The 12,185-nt window shown below is 35.6% G+C and overlaps 1 protein-coding gene across 2 annotated transcripts; it reads right to left on the bottom strand.

The window, feature by feature from the left end:
* Positions 1–6,288: 6,288 nt before the first annotated feature.
* LOC107095453 (putative ferric-chelate reductase 1) lies at positions 6,289–11,853 on the bottom strand. 2 transcript variants are annotated; one of them, XM_015391569.1, is made up of 8 exons: positions 11,700–11,853; positions 9,636–9,787; positions 9,324–9,572; positions 7,687–7,878; positions 7,503–7,598; positions 7,226–7,364; positions 6,971–7,120; positions 6,289–6,868 (listed from the first exon to the last, which is right to left on the bottom strand). In XM_015391569.1, exons 2-8 carry the CDS (start codon positions 9,783–9,785, stop codon positions 6,825–6,827), a joined length of 1,020 nt encoding a protein of 339 aa, XP_015247055.1. In that variant the 5' UTR covers positions 9,786–9,787; positions 11,700–11,853; the 3' UTR covers positions 6,289–6,824. The 2 variants fall into 2 exon arrangements, with proteins under 2 accessions (XP_015247055.1, XP_015247054.1); XM_015391568.1 differs by having other exon boundaries at positions 9,324–9,787.
* Between the last annotated feature and the right edge of the window lie 332 nt (positions 11,854–12,185).

Raw genomic sequence — 12,185 nt, 5'->3', positions numbered from 1 at the left:
TAAACTGGTTGGAACTGGATCTAACTTGCAAGTTGAAGGCTTAGATGAGGACAGTAGTTTGGCTAACTCTAAAAGTATAAATGGATCAAAGCAGTTTAAACCTGGTTAAGATTTACCTCAATTTCTGCCTCAGCTTCCAGAGATAACCCAATCATAGTTAGAGGAGTGCTATTGATCTTATTTTTAATTAATATCAATCTTATTTATAAAGGATCCCATGAAATCATAACTGCTAAGAGCAGGTGTTCAGGGACAGAGACAGATCTATGGCTCTGGGCGAGTTTGGCAACTGTATTAAAAGATAGCTAGGATTATTCTTATTCTCCTCTAGTAATGAGGAGAAATATGCTGCTCTTGCTTTACGAAGGTCCTCTTATACAGAAATAAACTAATTTCCAGACTAGGTAGGATTGTAGTAGGCATGTGGTGTGTGATTTTCTCTCCAGTTTTCAAGCATTTTGCTTCAGAGTGCACAGCTCTGCATTAAACCAGGGAGACAGTTTTCTATTTCTAAAGTTTTTCTTTTTCAAAGGAGCTGCGTTGTCTAAGGCAGTACGCAGAAAACTAGCAACCCCATCAACAAAAGCATCAACCTGTTAAGGGGAATAAACTAAACTTTTGCCCTCTGAAGCACGGCTCAGTAACACAGAGGAGAGGAAAAGTGAAACCGATTCTTTAAAATGTATGACTGCACTATCTGATTATGATCTGCTAAAGTGAAACCTTCTTCCCATCTGCTACCGGCCTTATCAACAAGTGACACTGGACAATGTTTCTCTCCCCTATTCAGGATTTCTGCCTTACATTAACGCACAGTCTACTGTGTGTATATAGCTTCTGTGTATATATATATATTCTATCCTTATTTTGTTTTTTGTCTGCACCAACAACACCAAGTTAAATTCCTTGTAAGTGCAAACCTACTTGGCAATAAACTTGATTCTGATTTTCATGAGTTCAAGACTCATGACCAAAACAATGAAATAGTGGGAAAACAATTGGCTTAGGCAGGGTGGTTGGAGCTCCAAGGAGACACATCATAAGTAGCTGCTCAAGGTATTTAAGACATTTTTGGGGGATATTTTACAAGCATGTTATAGTAGGAGAATACCCCAGGAAGTATAGCTAATTTGAAGGACTGTAATTCCCCTGTCGCTGGATATTGTTGCTAGATAGAGGAAGGCTGGCCTTTCACTAATTAAAACACACACACACACACATATATATATATATACATATATATATATATATATATGCATATATATAATATATATGAGACAATACTAATTTCTCTACTTCTTGCCACTCCCCGTTTGACTAATAAACTTTATATAACGCTTATAGTTACTGACCTGCCTTCTTACAGCATCAGAAAAAACAAGTGTTGACATGCTAGATTGGTTAATCTGAGCTCTCAGGGTAATCCACGGCCAATTCCAGACAAAAAGGGAACAATCATCTAAGCTGTTATTAAGGTTATAATTAACAACTTTATCTTAAATTTCATTGTATTGCAACACAAAACATGCTGTGTTGTTTCTTACATTACATAAAAACATTTTACCTTTTCTATCCGTCTTACTAATACTAAAATAAGACTTTGTTGTTAAACTCCTTCAACAAAACACATTGGCTTGGTTAGATCCTACTTTGTGAAAAGCTAACAGCACCCTCTTGTGTTTATGATGTGTTATGCTACACTCCAGTTACCAATAAAGCCCAGGGGCAACACAGGCCTGATGTTCATCAGATCAATTACAAAATCCAAATCCAAAGAGGAAATAGTGATTTGTTATATATTTTTTGTTAAATTTGTTGATTCCACTTCAATGAAGGGTGTTTTATTTATTTTCACAATCTTTATGCAAAAGTATTCAAACCACATAGTTGCATTTGATGTAAAATTCACACTCTAAAATATGAGACCATGTAGATGAACCTGCACAATGTGAAAGCCGCGGTAGTCAGGTGACTAAAACTAAATCTTCCTGTTAACATGCCATAGGTACTCATCACTCTTAGCACACCAGCCCAGTTACTTAACACAATGACCCTCCCTTGATTGGCAGTGATAGTGAGAGTAAAATGTGGCTGACTGATGGCTTTTCTAGAATTTTGTCTGAAAATACTATTTGTTCCCCCTTTTGTTATGCCTCAGAGTATTGTTTTCCTTTTTGCTGATCTGTCACATAAAACAGTATTGAATCCACTGGGCAGAAGGCATTGTTCAAACTTCATTCAAATCAGATTTTTTAATGCACTCTTTATCACATGCTTTCCCTCCTATTAAGTAACAACCTACTTCATCAGTGTAACTTTTGATGTGTTTTTCCATCTGTGCTCAACAGTTACTTAAGAAGTCCTCATTGTGTAATAAAACACAAATTTGGATAAAATCAAGCAAGTGCGCCAAAATCAACAGAATATGAATTATTATTATATGTCTGTTACTTAATTTGGCTAATCAAATTTTTAACTTGGCTCATATATGTAGATTGAAATAAAAGTTGCTCAGTGTCTCTTTTTCTTATTGTTGGACAGTTTGGTAAAATGGACAAACTAGATGATGGTATTTGACTGTTAATTGGCATTTGACTAATAAATACAACAACTAACAAAATAAACTCCATAGTGATTATCATAATTATTGTTTTTTAAAACATGTTTACTGTATAACTGGATAAACACATCGCCCAGTCTATGCCTCTTGTTAAGAAACCAGCAGGAAAGACTAGTAAAACCAGGTTGTTACTTTGTCCCTGAGCCTCACCCTTAGTCTCTGGGTGTTCACTGACTTGCCCCAGTTTATGCAACACACTAGTCATTCCTGTAACGGTCAACTTTATTAACCTCCCCATGCACCTGTGGCAGGCTTGTGGCGCGCCCAGAAAGGACACTTTGTTCTGTTTTGGACACACGTAACTAACTACTCACATAATGACTGCTTTATTATTATGAATCTGGTATTGTGCTGTTGTGGTGATAACTATCATTTAAAGGATTAAAGATAAACTATATGAAAAGGTGTCCAAATAACTTGCTTTTTATCAGGCATTGTTTATGAATCATTTGATTTATCTTCAACTTCAATGTTTTTCCACACATAAATCAACATTTCTGCCCAGTTGAGCTGCAATTTGCAATCATCTCCTTCCCAGCAATAGATGGCAAACAGAGAGATGTAGGTTTGTAAAGTCACATTGGAGCAACACACCATAGATTGAACTTACTTTCCAGCATACTGTAAAAGTTTAGAAGAAAAAAAAAAAAAAACATCCCAGGGGTTTCATTTTTCAGCAACTCTATTTTCAAAAATCTATCTTGATTACTTTGGCTTTAAATGTCAGTGTTGCTTAGCATCATCAGCTGTGACTCATGTCCCCCAATCTAATCCTACAACAAAACGACAGACAGAAAAGCTGATTCATTATTAGAGTGGGGACAATGCACCTTTTCTAGCAGAATAACCGACCATAGTTACAGTGGAAAAATTGTTTGTTGGACACCAGGAAAAACACAGTAAAACTCTAAGCCAGCTGCTTTTTGATTCGCAATGACTCAGGGCAGTGTTGTTTGTAACTGCTGGTTGTATAAACTGATGGGAGGTGAACAATTAACTGAAATGACAAAGTTATAAAATATGCATTTATGCAGGTGGAGCTCAGTGAATGCTAAGAATTTGCTTAAACTAAGCTAAAAATTAGGGTGATGTCAAGGAGGCTTTGGACTTCAACACTAAAGATAAATTGTCTAAATATAATGGAAACACTCAACAGTTGCTCAAAAGTTGCAATCATCATTGCCATTAATCATTAATTTTCACTGGATTAGTGAGAAGAGTATCTGTTACTTTTAACTAAAAAGAATTGTGTTTTTTAACAGCCATTAGGAAGCATTTTTTTTTTTTTTTACGAGGAAACACGTGTTAAATTAAAGTGTGTAAAAAAAGAAGCATTGCGGATACATCTTAGATCCACTTCAAATGCAAGAAGCCACAAATATTACTTCTCCAATTTCTAAAGATGAATTATGTTTAATCGATGGTTGATTTGTTGGTATAACTCACTTATGACAAAAAGGAAATAAAATGGTGGAACATTTGCATCAACGTATTGTGCTCAGTTCCACTTAGCTGTGGAAGTCATAATTCTTCCATTGATCACACACTGTGGAAACACTCCCTCTACACAGCCATCACATTCCTGTCCCTAAATACACTTCACAATGACAGGTCTAGTTGAACAGAGTTTACAGAAATAATTGTTTTTCACTTTCTGTTTTCACCAATTGTTGTAATGATTTGGTCTATGAAACAGCTGTTGCTTGCAATATAAGTTTCCATTTAAAATGGTTAGGGTTAACAGAAAAAAAAAAAGAAATAAATCTATGGGAGAATAAACACTGAAAAGTTCTACTTCCCATAGTGGATATATATTGACTTCTGCCTCCTTTTTAAGCTTACTTTTCATTAATGTTTTATATGAAATTTATTTTTGTTTATCCCCTGGGTTCCCCTTAAGTCCGCTTACTAAGCTGCCTAACTGCAGAATTAATTTGAAGTATATGTGTTTTTATTTTACACCCCTCATATATTTACAAGTGTTATTGTTCACGATATGAAAACTAACATCACTGTAATTCAAGCTACAGAGTGTCTTCTTTCCAACTCATTATTTGCCATTTTGTCCAACCATTTTTACACAGTTTACCATAAACAAAAATCTTGACCAGGCCAGCTCTACTCTATGTCTTGTTTTTTGTTTTCTTGCCGAGTTATCCTCTCATTTCTGGTAGCCTCCCACTCTTGCGTGGATCTGGTGGATCTTTTGTTTACATGATAAATGAGGGACAAAGACAATTATTTAATGTAGAAATCCTGCTCAACATCTACAGTACTAGCGTTTAGCTGATGCTAACCCTCTAATAACTATTCCGTTATTTATTTTACTGGTCAATTTTATTTTTATATTACAAAAATGTTCTTCTTCTTTAGGACCCCCCTCAGTCAAGGGCCCTTAGAATCATCATAGCTTTTGCCCCCCATATGGCGCCCTTGGGTGGAACAAAGAATTAGAGAAAAATAAAAAAATAAAGGTGGCTTTGAGTCCAGCTACTTGATTGGCCAAATATGTCAACTGCAGATGTTAATGGCTATTAGGGGGGTTCTAATAGGCCATTAACTCCTTTGTCGGAGTGGTTTCAGTCACATGCCTCATTGAAGCATGAGTCAGGTGAGGGCAGGTGAGAGGCGAATCTTCTGGTTAATGTTCATTTGCTTTGTAAGTAGGTGACAGGTTATGTCTAAGACCACCTCCTTTGTCAAGAGATGTTTTTACCAGGTTAACAAAAATGGCTTCCTTAACCCCTCTTTCAAATCATTGTTCTTCCGTGGCCAGAATATGGACCTTATTGTCCTCAACGAGTGTCTTTTAGACTTCAGGTGTAGTTTAACAGCTGAGTCCAGTCCCAAGGAGTTGGCCCTCCTGTGTTGAGCTATGCCCTTTGTATTGGTTGCTTGGTCTCCCCATTTTACAGCTCTGTGCAGGAAGGCAAGACTGTCATCTTTTATATCTTTCCAGGTGAACTTGAAGTTTTCTGTCCATTGCGTTGATGTGGTCTGTAAACATGTTGATACTGTATCCTTGGTCTTTTTATTTAAACAAATATGTCATCTATCACCTGCCCTCACCTGACACATGAGGGAGTTATTAACCCATCAGAACCCTAACAACCATTAACACCCCCTGGGTGACCTTCATGGCCGATCAAGTAGGAGGGATCAGAGCCACGTTTTTATCCCCTTACTCTTTGTTACCCCTACAGTGCATTGATATCAATGTTCTATACCATCAGTTAGAACTGTGGAAGCCTCTTGCATTTGGCCATCAGGAAAACCTAAAGTCTAGTTGCCTAAACTGAACATTTCAAGCTTGACCATGGCCTGGATGACAGAGAATCTTCACAGAAACAAAGAGTTAAACTGATACCTCTTTGAATGGACACACACTGCATACATCATCGACTAATTAATAAATGAGAAAAATGTCCTTATGGCCCATACTAAGAAAAGCCACTTACTTCAAGAATATTGGAAACACATTGAGAGGTGGTATGAATTAATTAATGACCAAGAGTCAGCAGGAAGCTTAATGGGAAGACCTTAGTCTAGGTCATTTTCTTTAAGGAACATATTTAATACTATATGGAAATAAAAGAAGCAAATATGTTATATTTAATGAAAAAGTGTATTTAGAGACACTAAATAAGAAATAAAAACTCAACCTTTTGAATAAAAATTTATTTTTGGCAAAGAAACAACAGATCTTAAAAAAATAACAGATAACCAGTGCAAAAAGTCTAAACTACTCATTTAACAATACTTGTATCACATGTAGCATTTTTTCATCCCATTTGCACCTTGTCTGCATATAACATTGGCCAGTGAAAGTTTCATAATTTAAGTGCCTTCAAATTGTTACATTTTAACAAAGAATATTTTGATGACATCATTTTCAATTATGATATGACCAGGAAATAAAATATTTTAAAACAAACCAGTAACAAGACTTTAGAGGGTCAAAAATCCTTGAAACCTTAAGCCTCTCACAAAAACCACCACCCCGTTTCGGTCAACTCACCAGCAAGTTTAACGGTACATGGTAATAAATTGTACTTCAGTGTTGCACGCATTAAAGTATTCTTACATTTATGCTATGATTAAGTAATCAAATTAAATTGTAGCTTAGATGTAAAAGATATGTCTATTGTGTTTTAAATCAAAAGTCATTAGAAAATCTGACATTCTATCATCTAACATTGATTCTTCACATTGCTGTGAAAGCCAGCATACAAATGGTAACCATCAGAGCTGTAAAACAGAGAAGAGAAGATAAATTACTTTTTGTTGACATTTCTTTCTTAAGATCCTGCATCTTTTGAGAAAAACCACTAAGAAATGTTTTAAGCTTACCTGGCAAGAATGACAGTGTGGCTGTCACAGGATGAGCAGAGGCGTTAGTAGTGTTGGTGGTGAGCAAATTGGTGATGTTGGCGCTGGGGTCCGACAGGTTTACCCGAGATGTCAGTATGGCAAAGGTTGCTCTTCCAAATGCCAAAGAACCTGAGAGAACATCAAAATATCAATACATTTATATGAATAAAAAAAAATGCAAAATATTATTTGAGTCTAGGCAACAGTTGATGAATGCTTAAAGTGAATGCTTACTAGCGTTGAAGGATCCAGTTGAAACCGACAAAGAGTAAGATGCTTCTGCTCGTGCACTTGTGTCTGGTAGCTCAGCGGTAAAAGTACACTGGATTTTACCACTGGCGAATGAGCCTCGCTCATTGCTTGAGTCCAGTGACTGAAAAGAAAACACTTGATTAGCTGCCTGTTTAGCCATGATCTCCATACAAAACTTGGTTTATACAAACTGACAATGTACCCCCGACCACCACACACACAAACAGAAACACACCATCTATATGAATACATAACTCACCGCTGTTGTATTTAGTTCAAAGTTATCAATGGTGGCAGTGAAGAAACGGACAGAACCATTGTTGTTTGCACAAATATAGGCTCTGTGAGAGCCAGCCTTTGGATGATGACAAGACAGTATTAATTTCATGTTTTTAAATTAAGAGGTACTTTCTTCTAGAGCCATAAAATAAAACATGCAATACCTGATTTTCAGCTGTTGAGAGGCCAGCAGCAATGTAGCCGTCAGACTGTCCTGAGAGTTCAAAATCAAAGGTTTGGCTGCTTCGTTCCTTGGCCGAAAGGAAAAAACAATTGTCTCCTGTAGATGGATCACAATCTGTGGGTCTATCCGCGCACAGCTTTCCGGTACCACAATCATTCCGAGTAATAGTTCCCTGAAAGTGTGAGGACAGATATTATAGATCTTGAATCTTAAAAACCATGATACAGGATAAAGAAATTACCAGACAAAAAGGAGGAATTAGTAAACCTTATAAATCAGTTTTTTGGACACATTCACACAGATGGATGTTCATTTTTAGTTATAAACAAGACATTAAAAAAATAATATAGTTCAAAAGAGAAACAGAGGAAAATAGTGTTTTCAAATTTCTGTTATTACTGTATCAAATCAGGTGCTCATGATTAAAATTCATGCTGAACATTTTGACACCGATTAGCCCTTTGATACATTTATGTGGGTAGTTTAGCAGTTACATGCACTCAGAACCACTGAGTCGAAGGTGAACTCCCTGGTAAGATCCAACTTTCTGTCAAAAGGGCTATGCACATGACCAGCATGAGGCTTCAGAAAACATCCTCTGAATTTTCACCAGATACAGTAGTTCTCATAAAACGTCACCATTGTCTGAGTGCAATGAACCCGAAAGAAGCTTTCCGCTTCAATGATCGCACGTAAGAGAACCACAATGGTTGTATATTGTTGGCTTCAAGGGTGTGAAAACGAAACTGATAAAACCAGAAAGGGAAGTTTTCATTACGTCCTGATAATCAAAAAAAGCAGGGCTAACCAAACTTTTCTATTAAGCATCGAGTGCCAAGAGAAAAGAAGCCATCCAATACAGCACCCATTTGCTCTATGGACATTTTTAAAAATGTTTCAAAACAGGCAAGTTAGCTCTTTAAAATTAAACTCCTCATTAATACATCTAAATGTTAAAATGTCCATATCATTTTAAATAAACAGTCATTCTGATTTGGAGACTAAATATTTACTGTGTAAGCATGCAAAACTCACAAAAAAACATGAGTTGCAGCAAAAGCCTTTTTCTTACCATTAATTTTTTAATATAACAAGCCACCTTTGCTTACTACCTTCTCAGCAACACATCATCTACTGTGCCTTTATAACATTCTTCAGCACTGGACAAAGACATAGTTAACTAGTAAAATTCCTGAATATTATATAAACTAATAAGTCTAACAATAAATGTAAAAAGGGTCTTAAAAATGTTAAGATCAAACATTTTCATCCTGTTTTCAATTACAACATATTTGAAATGACCGGCTGTCCGAACAATATTATGCCTAAAATTGTTCGCAAGATGCAAAAAGAAATCTGGCCACAGGCCTCTTGCTTCTTATGATTTGAAAGTGCACAAAGAAACTAGACTTCTTAAATGTTCTATTCATTGGTTTGTGACTAAAATATTTGGACTTGCGGGCTCAGCTGCACACAGCTGCGTTGCTCCACACTCCGTAATAACAATGTCTGTCTGCAAAAGGGACACAGACCATCTCAGTGGGCAGAATTGTTTAAAGTTTAAGTGTTCATAAAGGTCCTCATTTTATTTAATTTTTTTAAAGCTCCTTCACTTACCTGAAGAGGTGCCACTGAGGTGTTTGTTACTAAAGGCGGAGCTTGTGTTGATACGGTTGTATTTTCAGCTTGGGTGTTGTTCATGTTGCCGGTTGGTGTTGTCGAAGTATTGCCAGGATTTGTCATGTTTCCGGTCATTGTCGTCATGTTGCCAGGTGGCATTGTGGTCATATTGCCGTGATTTGTCATGTTTCCTGCCGCTGTCATGTTGCCAGTTGGTGTTGCCGAAGTATTGCCATGACTTGTCATGTTTCCTGTCATTGTTGTCATGTTGCCAGGAGACATTGTGGTCATATTGCTGTGATTTGTCATGTTTCCTGTCACTGTCATGTTGCTAGTTGCTGTTGTTGAAGAATTGCTTGAACTTGTCGAATTGGTTGTTGTGTTGGTCATAGCGTAGGTACCCAAAAACTTCCATGACAGAGTCACCAGCAGCACACAGAGGATAAGCCCTTTATCCATGCCTTTAAGAAGGGATATGATAAATATTATGTCAGTTTGTTAGATAGTTAGATGTTGTTTAGATAGGCGTTGATGTAAGATGTATGTAAAAGTGTCAAATTTTTTAATTTCTCCTAAAATATATTGAACATTTAATGTTCATTTAGTTTGAAATAATATGTCTCCCTGTGTAGTAAAGAACATTTCAATAATCTGAAATAATTATAAAGTAAATAAAATAGGAAACATTGTTTGCAAGTTGTCTGGCATACTAACCTGCAACGTAAATATTATTATGAAATCTTAAACATCTTTTAAAAGACTTATTTATGGTGAAATTAGAGAACTCATATTGAGGAGCCAAAATAATACTATACATAAAAAAAATTATAAAAACAAATGTTTTTGGCATACACTCTTGAAAACCTTATTCTCTGAGATTTAATGAGACTTAAGCAATTCCTGTTATCATTTAGAATTACTTAATTTATTTCATTCTCTATATCCTTTGTATAATTCAGTTTGTTTATTTCAGTTTATTCATATGTCACCAATTAAAAATACGTCATCTCAAGGTACTTTACCAAAAGAGTCAGTTAAATTAGATCATACAGAGAGGTTAAAAGTGCTTTATCTAACTGAACCCAGCTGATAATATGGAGTCAAAGACTTTGCCGAACTCTAATAAAAGGATTACATTTTAAAGTCAGGCATTAACACACCGTAAGCAAATAAAAAGTTTTAAGAAATAAACAGACAGTCAATGAAATGATGATGTTCAGGTGTTCATATGGGGAAATTTAGCAGTTTTGAATTTACCAGAAGCTATTCTGTGGATTTGTATATTATTCAAAACTCAAACACACAGTTACTTGTCAGACATCTTTGTAAAATACAATGTTAAAAAAGCAGACAAAATATGATTATTACAAGAATTTTATTACTGCTTATCTATAATTGATGTCTTTTCATATTCTGCAGTTATTGCCATGAGAGTCTTGCCACATTAGCTTGTGTTCTCCTGTTTAGTATCCTAGTTTATGTGTATCTAGCTTCCTCTCTGGTAAATAGATGTAATCCAGCACCTGCCTTGCCTTTATTTTGCTTTAGCTGCTTCGCATTTCTTCAGATTAGCTTCTCTGTTTTACTCCTTCTCGCACCCTGCCTACGGGTTTAAGCTACAGTAACTTGTTCTCATTATTCATCATAGGATCCTCCAGTAATGCTGCCTGTTTTGCTGTCTGTTATCTTGCACATTTCCTAATCATAGTTTCATATTCCTGTTGGTTCTGTTTCTTCTTTCAATGCTACTTCCAAACTGCTCCTACTATTAAAGAAAGAAGTCTGACAAAAAAAAAAAAAAAACGTTATTCTTTAAAATGTTTCTGTAATTAAATCAATGGCACGATCTTCCATAAACGGAGTTAAAAGTTATGCTTATTGTTTTCCTGTCTACTGTTTTAACATTTCTACATACATTTATGTATTTTATTTACTAAAGATGATTTTTCATTACTTGTTTATGTTTAAGATTGTTAACCTCAGTAAATCACCCTTAAAAAACATTTCTTCTTGCTTCTTTAACTGGTCATTGGTTGAACATGCAGGAATTTGCTCTATAAACAAGTCCACAAATTCCTTTCTAGGAAATTTCTGGTGATAAGAGGTAGATAAAGATGCTTATAAACCTGAATCATTCATAGCGGTTCTGCCTGAAAAAGTGGCTAAAGTTTTAGCATACTATTGTTAGAAGCTTGTGGAAGGATATCCAAATGATACAATGTAATTCATTTAAATTAGAACCTGTGGTAACCTGTGTTAACCTTTTCAATTTGATAAAGTAAAAAAAAGAACTATAATTTAAATTCTTTAACACTAGTGAAACAATGTAACATAAAGTATTTTGCAATGAAGAACAGTTGTTTCAGTTCCTACCTTTGAATCTTCTTATTCTCAGTCTAAATGGTTGTTCCTTAGATTTAAAATCTCTTATAGTTTTGTTTCCAGATATGATTTGCAGGTGGAGTAAATCTGATGCCTTCTACAGCCTCCAAAAAAGATGTGACACCTGTTCACTCTGTTTCCCTTTATAAGCTCAAAGGGAGGAGTCACAAAAAACCAGAAAGAAAACATGACACATTAAATATACATACTTTTAGGATATTCCACCATGCAGGTTGCAGGAAATAGCTTAAGGGTATGAGACAATGGAATACTTGTAAGATAAACCTTCCAAACTGCTTAGCTGTCTGTTGGTGTGTGTGTGTGTAGGGTTTTGTGTCTCTGCAGATACTCAATGCTGACAGAGATTTTTTTTTTTTTCTGTATTTCAGTGTGGTCACTTTAGGAAACTCTTTTTTTATTTTGGTCCTAAGTCAGGGTTTATATTAATTAAGGATTTAGATTTTAATTGAGTTTTCT

The sequence above is a fragment of the Cyprinodon variegatus genome, unplaced genomic scaffold, assembly GCF_000732505.1.
Source record: "Cyprinodon variegatus isolate N-32 unplaced genomic scaffold, C_variegatus-1.0 Scaffold548, whole genome shotgun sequence".
Classification (NCBI taxonomy): Eukaryota; Metazoa; Chordata; class Actinopteri; order Cyprinodontiformes; family Cyprinodontidae; genus Cyprinodon; species Cyprinodon variegatus.
The sequence above is the reverse complement of the archived record's forward strand: the minus strand, read 5'-3'. Positions and strand labels throughout refer to the sequence as shown.

What these genes read in the sequence shown, in the direction of transcription:
- LOC107095453 (XM_015391568.1), bottom strand. Translation starts at nt 9,785, where the DNA reads ATGGATAAAGGGCTTATCCTCTGTGTGCTGCTGGTGACTCTGTCATGG. An exon ending in TCTCAACAGCTGAAAATCAG is followed by an intron (nt 7,599 to 7,686) that starts GTATTGCATGTT and finishes CATCATCCAAAG; the next exon opens with GCTGGCTCTCACAGAGCCTA. An exon ending in TTGAACTAAATACAACAGCG is followed by an intron (nt 7,365 to 7,502) that starts GTGAGTTATGTA and finishes TTTTCTTTTCAG; the next exon opens with TCACTGGACTCAAGCAATGA.